Raw genomic sequence first — 16231 nt, 5'->3', positions numbered from 1 at the left:
TCCCACCGGGAGATCCAGCCACGGTCACACTTAAGATGCTAAGTTTGTTATGGCACTGAGCACACACGCACACACTGCAGGATACACCTTTCTGCAGCATCACAAGGGTGATGCACGCTTACTGTAACATCTTACACGCATTTTTAGTTTGCTCTGAAAAAAGCTAACCATCAATATCCATTAAAATGTCTTCTCATCTTGTTGTCGTGGACCCAACCTCGTACATCGTCTCGTCTCGTGCCAACGCTAGTTTTTGCACACTATCTCGGTCATCGCACAACATCGTGCATAACAAACTAGTCCTTTCGCCCTGCACTGTATCATTCCACGGAATGGAGTGCCCAAAAAAAAGCACCCTACGCGTCGCTGACTCACTGTCCGTGCATTTCTTATTGAGTGCAGCTGCTAAATAACCCGCCATGGGTCCAAAGAATGTCGCGACTGCCAGCAATTTGATAAAGAAAGTGAGATTCAAGGAAGAACTCATCACAAAGTCAATGATGGCGTCCATTCCCTTCCTCCCTCCCTCTCCGCTTCAGGAGTCTTCAGTAAAGGTAAAGTGATGTTAAATGTTCATTTTTCCTTTTAAGTCGTCATTTATCATTATTTTCCATTGTTTTCTGCATGTAAAACTATAATTATTACTTATAAAATGTTGTTTTTCTTTATACTTTTGAGTGTTTGGAATGGATTTATTGGATTTACATTATTTCCTATGGGAAAAATTGCTTCGGTTTTTGTGCATTTCGGTTTTCGTCAGACCTTTTGGAACAAATCAATAGCGAAAACCGAGGTACTACTGTATATTATATTGCATTATATTATCTTCTAGGACAAGCGAGACTACACAATATAGAGTTTACCCATTTAGAAGTAAATTTCATCTACTTTTCTTAAGTACGCAAAGACACACCAACCAGGATAAATGATGGGAATCAACCTGTGACCTTGCAGATACGCAGTGCGGACTTCAATATTAAACAGAAGCATAATTAATCAAAACAAGTCTACGCAGATACGACATTGATCATCTTAAACGTGAGTGAAAGGACACAAAATAAGGAAGACAAGCGCTATCTGGCGCCCCTGCTGGAGGGCGTGCAGAAATGCAGCATGTTCACCAAGTGTGAAGGAGAAGCCACTGCTGTTGCTCTGTCAGAGCTCCATTTTAATGAACCACAAACTGTTTGACTTACACTTTGTCTGAAAAGGCCGGTGGCGGGGCCTTTCGGGCGGTGACGAGGACGATGATGAAGACTGTGATGAGGAAGAGAGCGAGGACAGCGCCTATCACTGCCCCGGCAACAGCGATGGAGTTTGACCTCTGAGCCTGAGACTGGTCTGGGGGGAGAAAGACACCGTTAAATACATTTAACTGAATTTCACGTATTAACACATACATCAAGAAACACATTCAAAATAAAATAAAAATTAAATAAAATACATTAAACGAATATTAGCCTCAGTCAATAACGGTATCCGCTTTTTTTTTTCCTATAACGAAAGCCAATATGGCCCTTTAAGTGTCACAAGCAACACTGCTGCCGCCATAACCGTCAACACGCAGCAAGCACTTGAGCCGATGCTTTGCTTAACCGTGTTCGGGGTGGCAGGACGTGTTGGGTTGTCAAAACACCGCTAATGGTGAGCGGGATAGCTCACAGACATATATATGTGGACGCTGCATCGAGCACGGAGCCGTATGGCAACGTTGCCGCCATATTGGATGTGGCAAGAGCCGGCACGGAGAAGACGCCTCATTCATGTGCTGCAAACCAAATCCCAGGGTATGACATTTCACAGGTAAGACTTAACAATTCCCTTTGATAGTATGTGGACCAAAGACTGCATGATTTGGCCGTTATAACATCGTTTTGAGAGCATAATTGCCGACGTTGTGGAAAACACTGTATTCCCGCGCACAATTCATTCATTCATACATCTATGGGGTAGCGGGAATGTAACGCAGAAAGAGCGGCAGGCGGACGCGGGAATTTGCTTATGTGAGATGTTGTTTACAGCAGCGATCCCCAACCGTGGGTCATTTGGTATTTGGTATCATTTCCATTATTTATTTGATGCTTTATTTTGAAAAGTGGCCGGATTCTCTCTGTTACATCCATCTCACTTGACGCATGTCCATTGTGCGTGTGCTAACTTTCTCTCATGCCGCACAGATAGACTACTACTGTATTTTTACAATTTTTCTTTCACCTCATATTTGGTCTCAAATGCTGATACTATGTGGGAATGCATAAAGGTAAGTTTTGATGACTTATTGAGTGCTAACGTGCACATTTGTCTCAAGTTCATTCATGCTAGCACACTGCCTTTTACCACACACGTCAAACAGCCATGCGATAATCTCTCTGGAAAAACTCCAGGCTTGAACTGGTGGACGGTGGGTCGGCATTCATTTTGTGCTTTTAATTTGATGTTATTCATGTCCTGGTTTTACACAATACATCATAAATAAGATAAATTAGATTACTATAATGTACGAACCCCCCCCCCCCGCCCTCCGGTCCGCGGGAGATTTGTGGGAACACGAGCCGGTCCGTGGGTCAAAAAAGGTTGGGGACCACTGGTTTACAGCCACGTCGAGAAGCTAATTGCTGATGTTGTAGCCGTTAGTTTCACAACAGATGTGCGTTAATTCCACAACAGGAGATATTTGATGTTACACATATCGGTATCGGTTGATATCTGATATCTATAATCTGAAAATGAGAGCTGGACAATATAGGCATATGGGACATAGGCAAAAAAGCCAATATCGGACATCCCAAATGAATATACTAATAACAGATTGGGTTTACAGTATATGGCGCCTTTCTAGACACCCAAAACACTTTATACTGACAACCCATTGGTGGTGGATAAAATGGAGCCACACTTATGGACATGTGGCTGCCAATCTGTGCCAATGGACCCTCCGACCACCACTGGGCAGTGGTGGTCACTGCATCTTTAGGATCCTGACTGACGCATTAAAAGCTATTTTTATACTATTTGACGTGAATCTGAATTTAGTTCGATGCATGTTTTGGAGTAACTTGAATATATGGGAAATAAATTGTTCAATAAATTATTTTTAGTGCAAAATAACAAACCCACATCCTCCTCAAAAAGGCACACGGCACCCCAGAAACGGCCAGTGGGGTTAGTTTCACACTTCTATGTGTCTTGTATTTTCTAACAGTCTTGCACAGCGCTCACACCTCCTCCTCCATCACACCGTCCCTCCATTGTGCGCTAGGAGCTTAAAACCTGTTGTAATGTCTGCTGAATTAGCTTTGTTAGGCCATATGCTTGCATACCCGCCACGCCGTCCCCCTGCAGGGATTAAGGCTTAATGGTGATTAAGATGCATTCAAGTCACAGGGCGGCCAGCTTGGGCATGGCTGTGTAAAACTGTGAGTGTGACACAGATCGCCCGTGAGGAGAAGCTCGAGGACGAAAGGTGACGGGAGGGAATCTGCACGTGCAAGGGTCAATTACAGTTGGTTTAGCTGTAGGGGTGCGGGGGAGGATCAATAATGTGCTGCAATGAATCTTAAATAACACTTCCATCATGACGCACACTGGACAAGCATGGACTTCGGAGCTCCCTCATCTCCACTGTGCCCTTCATCTCGTCCTCCACCCTCCACCTTATAGCCGCCTGGTTGTGATGGCGGCTGAACTACGACACGGGCCAGACCGGTTGATCGGACCGCCTTTAAAAATGCAGCTCGTCAACCTTCCCGCTGTAATGCATGATGACTGACCTTCACTGTGTGACAGGGGAAGAGCAGCAGCAGCTGTTGAGCACTTCAAAAGGTCATTCTGGTCTTGATATGTTCTCTAAATCAAAAACTATTTGGACTTCTAGTCACTCCCTGTTGAATAAGTAAAGGAATCTGTGTTCATTGTCCATAACATACGCCTGCCCGTACCATAACCTCACAGCCACCATGGGCCACTCCATCCGCAAAACAGGTGCATTTTATTGATGCAGAGATACCGCGATGACCTCCTGAGGTCCATTGTGGTGCCACTCATCCTTGACCATCGCCCCATGTTGCAGCATGACAATGCATGGCCCCAAGTTGCAAGGACCTGTACTCAATTCCTGGAAGCTGAAAACATCCCAGTTCTTGCATGGCGAGCATACTCACCGGACCCGATGTCACCCTTTGAGCATGTTTGGGATGCTCTGGATCAGCATACAGTCAGTCGTCCCTCGCCACTTTTCCGGTTTTTCAAAAATATATTTAATAATAAGTCGTGCTATTAGTCAAAACATATGCAAATGTAAGCAAATGTTACGTATTTTTTGGCTAAATTAAGCATTTTCAAGCATCAAAATGGCTAAATGAACTAAAATACAAATATAAGGCATTCAAAGATGTTGACATAGTATTCTACACTAATCGCTAGGCGTCAGCAATGTTACTGTAATGTTCAGTGAGACACACACACAAACGATCGCCGGATCAACAGACTTTTACTGCATGTTTGAATCATCTCACAATGATCCCTAATAAAAACATGGTCTACAGTTGCGGCAGTAACCGAAGGCTAGCTGAAACTCATCTCAGAACCCCCGCCGTCACTTCCTGTCCGCCACTTACTCTGCTCCCCCACACTGTGGCCAACTCCTCAGTAAGAAAAGTAGCTGTTGGCATTCCTAGAAGTCGCTAGATGGCGTCAGCAGCTCATTTGCATATTATTTCCATATGATGTAACAGAACAGATACTGTAGTGAAGAAGGAAAAATTCGTAGGAGAGACAAAAAAAGTGAGCAAAAACACCTTTAGTACGTTTAGAACAACAAAAACTTCATTTTGTTCATTTAAAATTGGCCATCACTTCATCAAAATAAAATAATTGTAATATTTTATCTCAGCCAGCGCCTCTAAAAGTCTACACAGCGTTCTTCCATACTGGTCTGGCGGGGCGGACCTCTCAGCAGTATCTGCTGCTGCTCAGTGAGGACAGAAACTGCAGAACAATACATGCGTTCACTTTTAAGTCCCCAAATACCCGAAAACTCTCCAATGCCAGAAAAAGTCGCTAGATTTGTTGCTAGTCGCGTTTGAGAAAACATGTTGCTAAGAGGGTTTGGAATGTGGCCAGATTTAGTCGCCAAGTTGGCAATACTGCTCCTCTAGGGAACACATTTATAGCAACATTAATGTATTAAATGGCTTATTTACACTTATTAAGTCTACTATGGCCGCATGGTGGCCTAGTGGTTAGCATGTTGGTGAGATCAAGAAGATCTGGTTTGGAATCTCCGTTTGTGGAGTTTGCATGTTCTTGTGCGTGTGTGGGTTTTCTCCGGGTACTCCGGTTTCCTCCCACATTCCAAAAACATGCATGTTAGGTTCATTACAGACTCTAAATTGTCCATAGGTATGAATGTGAGTGTGAATGGTTGTTTGTCTATATGTGCCCTGTGATTGGCTGGCGACCAGTCCAGTGTGTACCCCGCCTCTTTCCCAGAAAGTCAGCTGGGATAGGCTCCAGCATACACCCATGACCCTTGTGAGGACAAGCGCCATAGACAATGGATGGATGTCTACTATGTTGGGCCGCATGGTAGCCTAGTGATTAGCATGTTGGCCACACAGTCAGGAGATGAGGAAGATCTAGGTTTGTATCTCAGAGGTTGCATGTTCTCTTGTGCATCCCGTACTCTGTGACTTATCTCCACATTGCAAAAACATGCATGTTAGGTTAATTGGAGACTCTAAATTGTCCATAGGTATGAATGTGAGAGTGAATGGTTGTGTGTCTATATGGCTAGCGCCTAGTCCACGGTGTACCCCGCCTTGCCCAAAGTCAGCTGGGATGTCTACTATAGTGGGTAACAGGATTGTAAAGGGGAGTCTCGGGGTGTTATTTCATGTTTACAGGGCTCTAATATTAAAAACCATATTAGAAGTTTGTAAACAGGTTTTCTATGCTCTATGAATATATTCCATTTATTGAACTGGACTTTCTGGAACAGATTGTTTACACCAAAATCAGATTACTCGTTACTGGAAAACAGTACCAGCATTAGTAACACAATTACTGAATTTCTTATTTTTACTATATTCTGAGAGCCAATAAAAAATTAGTTGAGGGGCAAAAATAGCCCCCAGGCTGCACATTGGACACCTCTGGTCTATTCTGAGGTATTTGTTACAACACCCAGTGACACTGGGCGAGGTCAACCAAGCAGACCATGAATTAAACGCCACTCTGCTCGGTGACCTGAAGTGATGACAGGACAGTACCATCCCCCACAACCTTAAAAGCGGGGTCAGGGGTCACGGCATTGCCCCGGACGACAGAGCCCAGAGGGAGCAGATGTTGATGTCACCAGGGGGGAGGTTAAGCAGCTCAGTTTTCCATCAAAGTATATTCCGATTCAATTTGATCCCACCTCTCTCAAAGAGGCGTTGGCTCGACTCCTCCATTGTCTGCATTGAAAAGTAACCTTGGAAACGGGCGTGTTGCAGTCAAAAAGTAAATTCACAGATCTTGTCTATACCTCAAAGTGACGAGCGAGACGCTTCACTTGGGTTCCTTCCCGTGCCTTTGGCGGGCGCCGGGCTGATGAATTTCAAGGTCAAGCGGGAGAACGGCACTCGAGAAAGTCAAGGTGATCTGTGTGATGATTGATTGCACATTGACGTACCGTACAATACATGGGGCATTCCCAGCAGCTCAGTCGCACCGCATCGTGTACCCCCGGCATTCCGACCCCTCCCCTTTTTATAGTTTTTGTGGCCAGGTAGTGTCAAGAACAGCCACTCCAGATGAGCTTGTTGCCATGGGGACAGTCAATGGGGCCAGACATAAACACTCAGCGTTTAATTTTACCAGCTGTTAGACAGTAGTGAAGAGACACTACTGGGGGGTGGGGGTGTGGGGGTTACAGACAAACTCACAAAAGGAAAAAGGAGCAGGATGGCCTTTTGTGCTGAATCTGTTAGGAAAACGTGACAGTGTAGAAATGGCCCATATTCCACTTGAACCACAACACCTCCATGACAATCAGTGTAATACCACATAATTCCCTGAGACTACAGAGTCATGAAGATGAAGTGAGGAAGCATTACATCATCGGCAGTGTCCCAGATGTGCATACTGGATTTGAAGGAGCGGGGAGGGAGGGGAGTGAAGTAGAGGGGTGGGTTTATGCAGCATTCGGAAGGCAGAGATGATGTCATTTATAGAAGCACAAAGAGCCAAAGAGAGGAAGTGCTAAGGTGCTTTATTGGGATAAAGTAAAAGGATGACAAATGAATGCTTCACAGACAAATATATATATATATTTTTTCCTTTCATTAACTTACATTCATTCCGTATATACAAAGGAGCTAACAAAAAGGTGCTTGATCACGTGAAACCTAAGCTACTCACAGTGTTAGTTTGCTGAGGTAAATCAACTCATTTACCTGGAAAGCTTCTGTGTTTTAGTCATTTTAACCCATGGTGCCGAACATATATGGCACCGAGCACAAATGAAAATATAAAAACAGGGACATATCTTCTAAGGCACTAGTTCATTTATCTCATGTTACCCAACCTAAATTGATGAATGAAGGGTTGAAATCTGATAAGGGGGAAAAAAAAAAATCTATTAGTGTGGTTTCCGTCTTAGTGCATAAAAGCAAACACGTGAGGGATTTGGCAGCCGTGCTTCCTGTCATTACCTGCACTCGACTGGACACAAGCCTTAGTTTGTATAACATAAATCCAATAAAAACTTTGCATTCAACCCCCATTGCAAATTAGTATTTTTTTGTTTCATTCAAATTGTATTGTACTTTTTGGTCACGTGTATTGCTACAACACATTCAACAGAATTTACTATGAAGGTTGAATAAGTTGGAGTGCGACTGTACAGATAAATGACACACTCAGGCCCCCACGGATAACCAAATGTTGCCTACGAAAAGGAGAAAACAAAAAAATGTTCACATGATCACTGGCTTGGCTGCGGTGGCCTCAAAGATGGCACATTTAGACTGTGCAACACTGAAGGGAAGTTGGCAAATATGGCCGTTAACTTGCAGGTAGTTCTTTAACACAAAAAAATTCTAAATATGCACCCAGTGTTTCACATTAGAAACATGTCACTACGAAAAACGGCTGCCTAATCACAGCACTACCGTCACATCCTGACTAATAATAAGAACATCACAATTGAACTAACCTCTTTGTTGACTACTATTTAAGTGGCTTCACGCATCTTTCCATTTCAAGCTACAGGACCCTGTGATTGGCTAACACTTATGCTACTATTTCACCCCCCATCTAGTCTGTAATATGTATGACATGTCGCATTTCTACACACACGGCAAATATCGTTAAAGTATTAAAACTACTGTTTACAAACACTGTTGTGCAAGAGGGAGATTGTCGGATCTCCTCCGTCCCGTCTCATCAGCAAGTGCTCGAGCCAAAATCTATCAAGAAAAATCCCAAAACAAAAGTTGTACAATTTATAGCTACTGAAATCAAAAACAGCACATTACAAATACTGAATGAGAAGAACAAATGTCTTGACCCTCTGGGTGTATACACACCACTTAAAAAAAATGGATAGATATCGCAGTAATACTGTCATTTATAACTTAACTAGAGGGAACTGGTGCACAAGTGGCATATATAGGCCTTTTAATCAACACTGCTACAAATTAATGGGTTTATGAAACAGGTTACTTGTGGTTACTTGCCGTAGTGTCATGGCAGTGTAACGTAATCGTCAGGTCTATGATAGCGACCATACTGCAGCCTGCTATTGACAACCTCCACACTGACTTATCTAAGAGCATTGGTTCTGTGCCATTAGGGCAAATTGTTCAACACAACCACGGTTTCATAAAGACAAACTAAAAGAGGTCACAGCAGCAACTGCATGGTAAATGTTTCATATTCAGACTTTATGTCTGTTTGCAGTGACCGGACCACCCCTCTTGACTTTATAAAAAAGGAGAGGACGCACAGTAGTACGGACTAGTCGTACTCAAGACCATTAAACAAAAACAAATTGCTCCTTTAACTTTTGCAAAAAGCAGTGCAATTAAATTGTACTTCCCTCAATGCGAGGTTGTCAATCTGTGACTGTATCCTACTGAGATTTGAATGAAGGACCTGTAATCATCTAAATAGCTATGCTTCATTTTATGGCCCAAGCTTTAATCTCAGTGTGGCATATTCAGAGGTCACAGGTCTTTGAAACAAATCAGGATGTGCAAATGAGTTGTCGCAGGGCTGAGCAAGGCCACCCGGGCTTCCTCACCTGACCACATTAGTGACGCAACATAAAGTGGCGAGCCAGGGAGCGCTCATACGTCATGACACGTACAGTCACATGTGAGCATGTCAAAGAGGCTCGGCAGATCACCGCCCGTCCACAACATGAACAGAAGCATATCTCAAGTGTCTTCCAGGGTGCAAAGGTGTTAGAAGAAGTGTGCGTAAAGAAGAGGACTAAGGTGTTCCTAATGTAGTAAACTGGTGACGCGTCAGGACCAGGTAGCTGGTCAAACGTACCACTCCCTACGAGAGATGACTGAGCCGTCTTTGTGAGACACATAATCGCCCTCCGGGCCGCCACTGTAGCAGGCACTGGGTAGGTAAGGGGAGCCGTTCCTCACAGGCTTAGGAGTGCGTGTGTATCTGGGCCTCCTGGGCTGCTGCTGTGGACTACAATACTGTGCATGTCCCTGCTGGGGATTCTGCTGGTTGCTGTGGTGACCGCCTTCCCTCATCGCCCTCGTATAGCCATTGGACGGGTATTCATCTCCATTGTTGCCGCTGTGGTGCTTCAATTCACGACCGCCCCATTCCTCCCGGTCCTGGTCCTGATGGTGGTGGGAGCCACTGCCCGCTTTGGTGGCATGGAGCTCGTACTGCTTGCTGGGGGCTTTCTGAAGGTCGCTAGGGCCCGGATACTGTTTGGCATAGTAGTCTCCGTGGAAGGTCTGCTGTTTCCGCAGGTAACACACTCCAACCAGACACAGCAACAGCAGGAGGAACAAGGCCCCGCCCACAGCCCCGCCCACTATGGTGCCCAGATTACTCTCAGGTAGCGCTTCGAGAGTCGGGGAGCTGAGATTAACACGGAGTTTATCGTCCACTAGGGTGGAGGAGGAGGAACCAGAGAGGACAGGAACAGTAATGATGGAAGGCATGGTGGGAGGATCTAATGGAGGAAAAGAAGGTGGTGGGGAAGAGGGGGAGTAGAGGGAGATATGAAAACACAGACAAACAGAATGTCAGTGCAACTAATTCTGACTACAGTAGGGATTGGTTGACAATGTTGACTAAACTATTTCACATGCTAAATCACAGTCAAGATTGCACACTCAGCCTCCTACAGGGTGTAATGCACTTGGTTGCAATGAAACCTTGAGGTTAGATGTAAAGATGGCTACATTAGATGATGGGTGGATGACAGGTGCTTGCAGTGCTTCCCTGTGCAGAAACAGCACCGATTATGCAGCATTGTTTTGGTGAATGTGTTGCAAGGAGGTACATCAACTGGCGAGAATTGGCATATAAGAGATATTGGTTTGTATCGGTATGGGTTCATCTGTACATAATGATATTGGCGCAAGTGTGATTACGTCGTGCTCCACAGAGCTTACAAACTCAGTATGCCTTGTGGTCTGGAATTACTTACAAGTGTCAACTTCAGATTGTAAACATGCAGTTTGCAAGGACTGCCAAGCACGGTGAAAGAATATGGAAAATTAGCTTCAATATGGATATTTTTGACTAACAGGCAATATTCAGCCACAAAGCAGCATGATTTATTAACACATTTTTGCAAAACCGAGATTGAATGAAGCTGCTAAATTTTAAGTGGCAAAGGATGACTGTACTGCTAATCTAATATCACAACTCAGGAGAATGACACGCATCAAGTGTGCCTACTGAATGAGCTCTGTTTATAATTTCACTGATTGTCGTTGCGTTTATTAGTCTAAAGTTTCATACTTTATTATACAGATGTTTGTGCCACATACAAACGTGAAGCTTTCCAAATTGTACAATTGCCGGCCACATTTAACTAGATGGTTATTTTTTAATTTATAAAAACTAACCTGTAGCTGAAGAACATGTTATTTTATTTGACTATTGCTCATTTTTTAAATGACTTGAGACAAAATGTTTAAAATAAATATGGAACTTTTTCTATAACTTGCATTGCATACTGCAGTATTTGTCTTACTTTGCACAAACAGTGTGTTGTATAGTACAAGAAACATAATGTGTTCATTACACAACCTTAATTTGAGGAAGGAGTTTCTGCAAATTTCGGTATCTGTTGATATCGGTAAGTGCTGGACAATATCGGATATGGGTAAGCCTCGTTTACACTTGCATGCACTTTGCCCCGCAATGGGACGCAATTTTGCCTGTCAATGGCGTGCCAATGAGTACACTGGTTGTTAACAGGTGTGAAGTATGTGTAAACTGCGCAGGGGCTGTGTGGCAGTGGGACCCCACCCATGAAGCACAGAACTGCCTGTGACTGGTTGCTGTCCAGGAAACCCCGCCCCCATGACCTCTTCTCTCACCTGATTGACAGCCGGCTACCTGTTCCATTATCAAACTGGAGGAGTCAAAGTGGAGTAAGTACATTTATCATAAATATATACAGTAATAAATGAAATGACTACGGTCATGTACTGTATTTGTGGTGGAATAGATTAGTCTACAAGTACACAAAACACCGGCTCTGAAATTAACGTAACGTAGACACTGTTAAAGTTTAGTAACATTTGAGCTAAGCTAACGTTGGCTTCTGAGACGGAACACCGCTAAACCCAATTCACAATCGGAATTGAAGTGATAGCACAAAACCTCAAAAGACATCGATATTGGCTCAATAAGACAGACATGAAAATGAAATACAAATGATCAACTTTTTGTAGGACTTTAAGAGCAAGTCAACATTTAGTCCAGGTCATGTCATAACTAAGCCCACACAATTCATAGAAGGCTACAGTGTTTGACTTTCTCAAAACAGGAGACAGTCTGTGTAGCATTTTTGAAGAGTAAGATTATTAAACTAGGGACACTCCGATCAGGGTTTAGGCTGCTGATTCAGATACAGATCATCCATGAGTGATAGGCCGATACCGATCACATGGATTATCTGCACATTTTTCAATTTATTTATGATGAGTGCTATTGGCCAGGGGCGCCATTAGACAATTCCAAGGCCCGCTGGCTAATAAGTAATGTTCATTAAAGAACACCACAGAAGTAGTGCTTGCAGGACAAGACATAGTATAATGACAGCAAAAGACACTTGAAAAAGTTACTATGTACCCGATGGACGTAATATCCACTTCCCCGTGGGAGAAAAAACAAGATCTAAACTAACTGCATTGCTTGTTTGTTTTAAAAACCAAATGTCACTGTGGTAAAAACTGACATGCCGCATGGCTCAGGTGGTAGAGTGGTCGTCTTCCAACCTAAAAGTTGGCTGTCAAATTGTCCTTGGGCAAGATACTGAACCCCCAGTTGCTCCTGATGCTGCGTCATCAGTAGGTAAATGTGCTAGCAGTGTCAAAGCGCTTGGAGTGCCTTGGAGGTAGAAAAGCGCTATACAAGTGAAAGACCAAGACCATTTACATTTGGAGTCCGAAGACGGATAATTCGAACTAGCTCGATAGCTGCGGACAGTCTAGAAAGATACAAGAGAAGTCGAATACCAATAGGTTTGACAAGGGAGTGCTAAAAACACACTGGCATCGATTGACGCAGCCTGTGTCGAGCTGTCGAACTGAAACCATTGGGCTTCTACAGAGTAATGTTGATTCTCCAGACAAAGTGACCGGGACAAAGTGTGTTCCTTGTCGTGGTGGTTGTCAACCCTGCGTGACACAGCACACATGCACATTCATGTCATGTCTGTGTTGTTGCCGCCACATGGCGATCGTTTTTTTTTGTGGTCGGCTTTGAAAGGCATTTATCGGCATACTCGCATGTTTTTTATACGGAAATCGGCCAATACTAAATTGGTGGCAAATCTATCGGAGCATCCCTAGATTAAACAATAAAGGTTTTTATTATGTGTGCGTTTAAATCTCATGTACATTCACTAAAGAGGCCAAGTGGCTTTTGTGACCATGTACTGAGCTTTAACATGGCGAATCAGTGCTTACAGACATACCACGTTGATGTACAGTATATTGACATGTATTTTCTTTAAGGGAAGCCCATGTCATTACTGTGGGGCCAAGAAGTTTTTTTTTTTCCCCAGTAGACCCCAGTGCAGTATCTCACTGTTAGTACCTGAGCTGCTTCTGATGGTGCCCTTTTGCAACCATTCAGGGGACGCACAAATTCTGGGACCAAAATGAAACCTTGGGCATCGGGTCTGTACACTCCAGCAACCTCCCAGTCGACATCTGGCTCTTGAATATCCTGATATTACAACACGGCTGTACATAATTATTCATTATTTAATCTTCTACAGCTTCTTCCCATTAGGGATCGCAGGTGACTGGAGCCTATGCTTGTAACTTTGGGCCTTGGGCAGGGGAACACTCTGGACAGGGGCCAGCTAGTGGCAGGACACAATATTTAGCGTTTCTATATTTAACTATGTGTAGGGAAGAAATAACTGAGAACATTTAAAGGTTTTACCTTAAGACTCCCTGGCTGGTTTATTGTACCTGAGGTGTTCTTAGAAGTGCTGACTCAAATTTCAAGATGAGCCTGGACATTAGCTTGTATTAAAATGCTCTGTTAAAACAAAAAATTATGTATTTATAATGTACACTGAAACACAAATTTCAAACAGTCGTTGACATTTTTAGATGTAACTTGGATATCTTCAAGTGCTGCAACGGCCATCTCCAACAATGCGGTTTTCCATACATAATGCTGCTTTAAACAAAAAACAAAAATTATGCTATTAAATTGTTTAAATTTTAAATGAATTGGGTCTAGCGTTGTTCTGTCTCAGAAGCTAATGCATTTTTGAGATGGAAATGTTTTAATCTTTTGAACACATTGTTTTTAGAAGCCAAACTCTTTACTTACTTGTCCCCAGCAACTAAGTGGAACTACATTCTTCATCACAGAAATCTGACCAGAACTGGACTTAGGAGACCAAGTAGGTCCCTGTTATTGGACTACAATGCTGTTGGGGATGTCATACAACTTCATGTCAAAAAACCCAAACAATCCCTTTAACTTAGCTCAAATGTTACTCAACTTTAACTGTGTCTACAATACATTACGTTAATTTCAGAACCTATGTCAGGTGCTTATGGACTTGTAGACTATTCTATTCCACCACATATCCATGACTATAGTAATTACATTTATGATAAACTCACTTACCCTGCTTCGACTCCTATTTCGATGATGGAACAGCTGTCAGTCAGTAGCTCTGTGCTTCCTGGTGGGTCCCACCTCCAAGTCAGTTTTCAACGCACGTAGAAAAACTTAAACAAGCAGCCATAAGCTAGCGAGTAGAGCAACAGAGAGGTGTGGGACAGCACACACGCGCGAGACGTGTACTATGTGGCACTATGTAGCGCTCGTGGCCGCTAAATCTGTGCGTGTAGGACATACAAAGTGCGCGTGGAGAGTATTCTACTCCCGTGTGAATTGAAACAATCTGCTCGTCCATGGTTTTTTGGTGCCTCTTGACATTTGTCACATTTCTGACGCCATACGCAACCTACGTGCAAACAATGCAGGCAGTGCGTATCAAAGCATGCCTGTGCGTGTCTTATCCACATGAATGTGTTTACTTTTCCACCACCTCTTGAAGCAATTTGCGTGGAATTCTCAATTTCTGTAGCATCTTGGATCTTCCTTGTGATTTTAGGTTAACTAATCATGCCCAGAGCAATGTCTTCTAGTCAGCAAATCCCTCTTCCACACTGTCAGTGTCTTTTTTTTTTTTTTTTTTAAGTTTATTGCCTCCTTCCTGCTCTTTGCACATTCTACCCACAGCTATGAGAAAATATAAACTTGTCTTTCTTTATTGCGTGAGCTTCTTCTCTGAGTTCAACATTTTGTAGGTCCCTTACAATTAGGGGAATCAATGAAGCTGGGGCTGATTGCCTGCTGTTGGGTGGCGTCACGTGAGACGCAGCAGGACCAAATAATGCCACGACTGCTTCACGGATGGGGACAGTGGTGGTAATAATGCATAGAGGGGAGGCGTGAACAATGCAAGGCGGGAACAATGCGCGTCGTGCACACTATTGTTGTGCACTAGACGTAAACAGTACTAGACAAGGTGTAAATAAGTCCTGCGGGAGCGTGGTCATTTCATGCCAATGTGCACCATTTTTTAACCCGAATTGCGTGCCAAGTAAGTACACAAACAAGTTCACGCTTTTCAGAGGTGCCATAAATAAATAAATGACATGTATTGCCACCGCAAATTGCGAGATAATGTGGAGGCAAAATACAAGTGTAAATGCCGCTTAAGAAAGCCAATATCAAGCATCTTTAACAGCATTGTTTCCCATGCCCTATCTAGAGGTTAATCACCCAGAATTCTGACCATATAGGACAACTACACATCTAAATGACTGGTATTAATAGTATTTTATGTTCTAGTCAAACTGATGGACGTTGGCTTACACTTTTGAGACAATCCTTGCAAGAAGGTTCTCTTCAGGAACTTTTGGCTACAGTAACTCAAGCAAACCAAACAGAACTAACCAGAAGTAAAATGTATTTCTGTGCGACTATTACAGCGGTAAAATAGGACAGGGGTAGGAAATTCTACTTCATTCATTTTGACTGCGTGTGCGCGCCTCAGGGAGTGACAGGAGATAAGACTGACAAGTTGGTATGTATTTCTATTTTTCTCTGCGGAATACATAAATATTAAACATGTTCACATCTTTATTGTATTTACAAAAGCAGGTTGCTATAAAACTAGAAATCATACAACGCAAACAAGCATAGCAGTTTACAATTTCTAAACACCCATTGCAGCTTTGTCTGTCATTAACTACATTCAAATTTGCAAAGTAACACACTCTCCCTCACCTGCATTACACATTGCTATTTGCATACTTTATAATCACGCTCTTTTCAGACTTTGTGGCTTATTTCAAGTCTGATTATTTTTATTTTGCAACGTGGCAGGTATCAGGAGAACAATCATACTAATTATATGACACGTGTTTGTGCGTGAGCGAGTGTATCGTGGAGTTTGAGCATTATTTCTAGTCTATTCATGCAAAGTGGT

The 16231-nt window shown here is 43.2% G+C and overlaps 1 protein-coding gene across 3 annotated transcripts in view; it reads right to left on the bottom strand.

Moving 5' to 3' along the window:
- nectin3b (nectin cell adhesion molecule 3b) overlaps positions 1-16231 on the bottom strand; it is a 41681-nt gene that overhangs the window by 8185 nt on the left and 17265 nt on the right. For 2 of the 3 annotated variants that reach the window (XR_008566333.1, XM_054754359.1), the window contains exon 6: positions 1197-1341. Coding sequence is in view for 2 of the 3 variants with exons in the window: in XM_054754359.1 (XP_054610334.1) it covers positions 1197-1341 (145 nt within the window). In the remaining variant the exon portion in view is untranslated. Of the gene's footprint in view, positions 1-1196; positions 1342-7236; positions 10193-16231 lie in introns of those variants that run through there. The other variant, XM_054754358.1, reaches the window with a different exon arrangement.

Source organism: Dunckerocampus dactyliophorus, chromosome 16, assembly GCF_027744805.1.
Source record: "Dunckerocampus dactyliophorus isolate RoL2022-P2 chromosome 16, RoL_Ddac_1.1, whole genome shotgun sequence".
Lineage (NCBI taxonomy): Eukaryota > Metazoa > Chordata > Actinopteri > Syngnathiformes > Syngnathidae > Dunckerocampus > Dunckerocampus dactyliophorus.
Note: the sequence above shows the minus strand (reverse complement) of the source record. Positions and strands in the feature narration are given on the sequence as shown.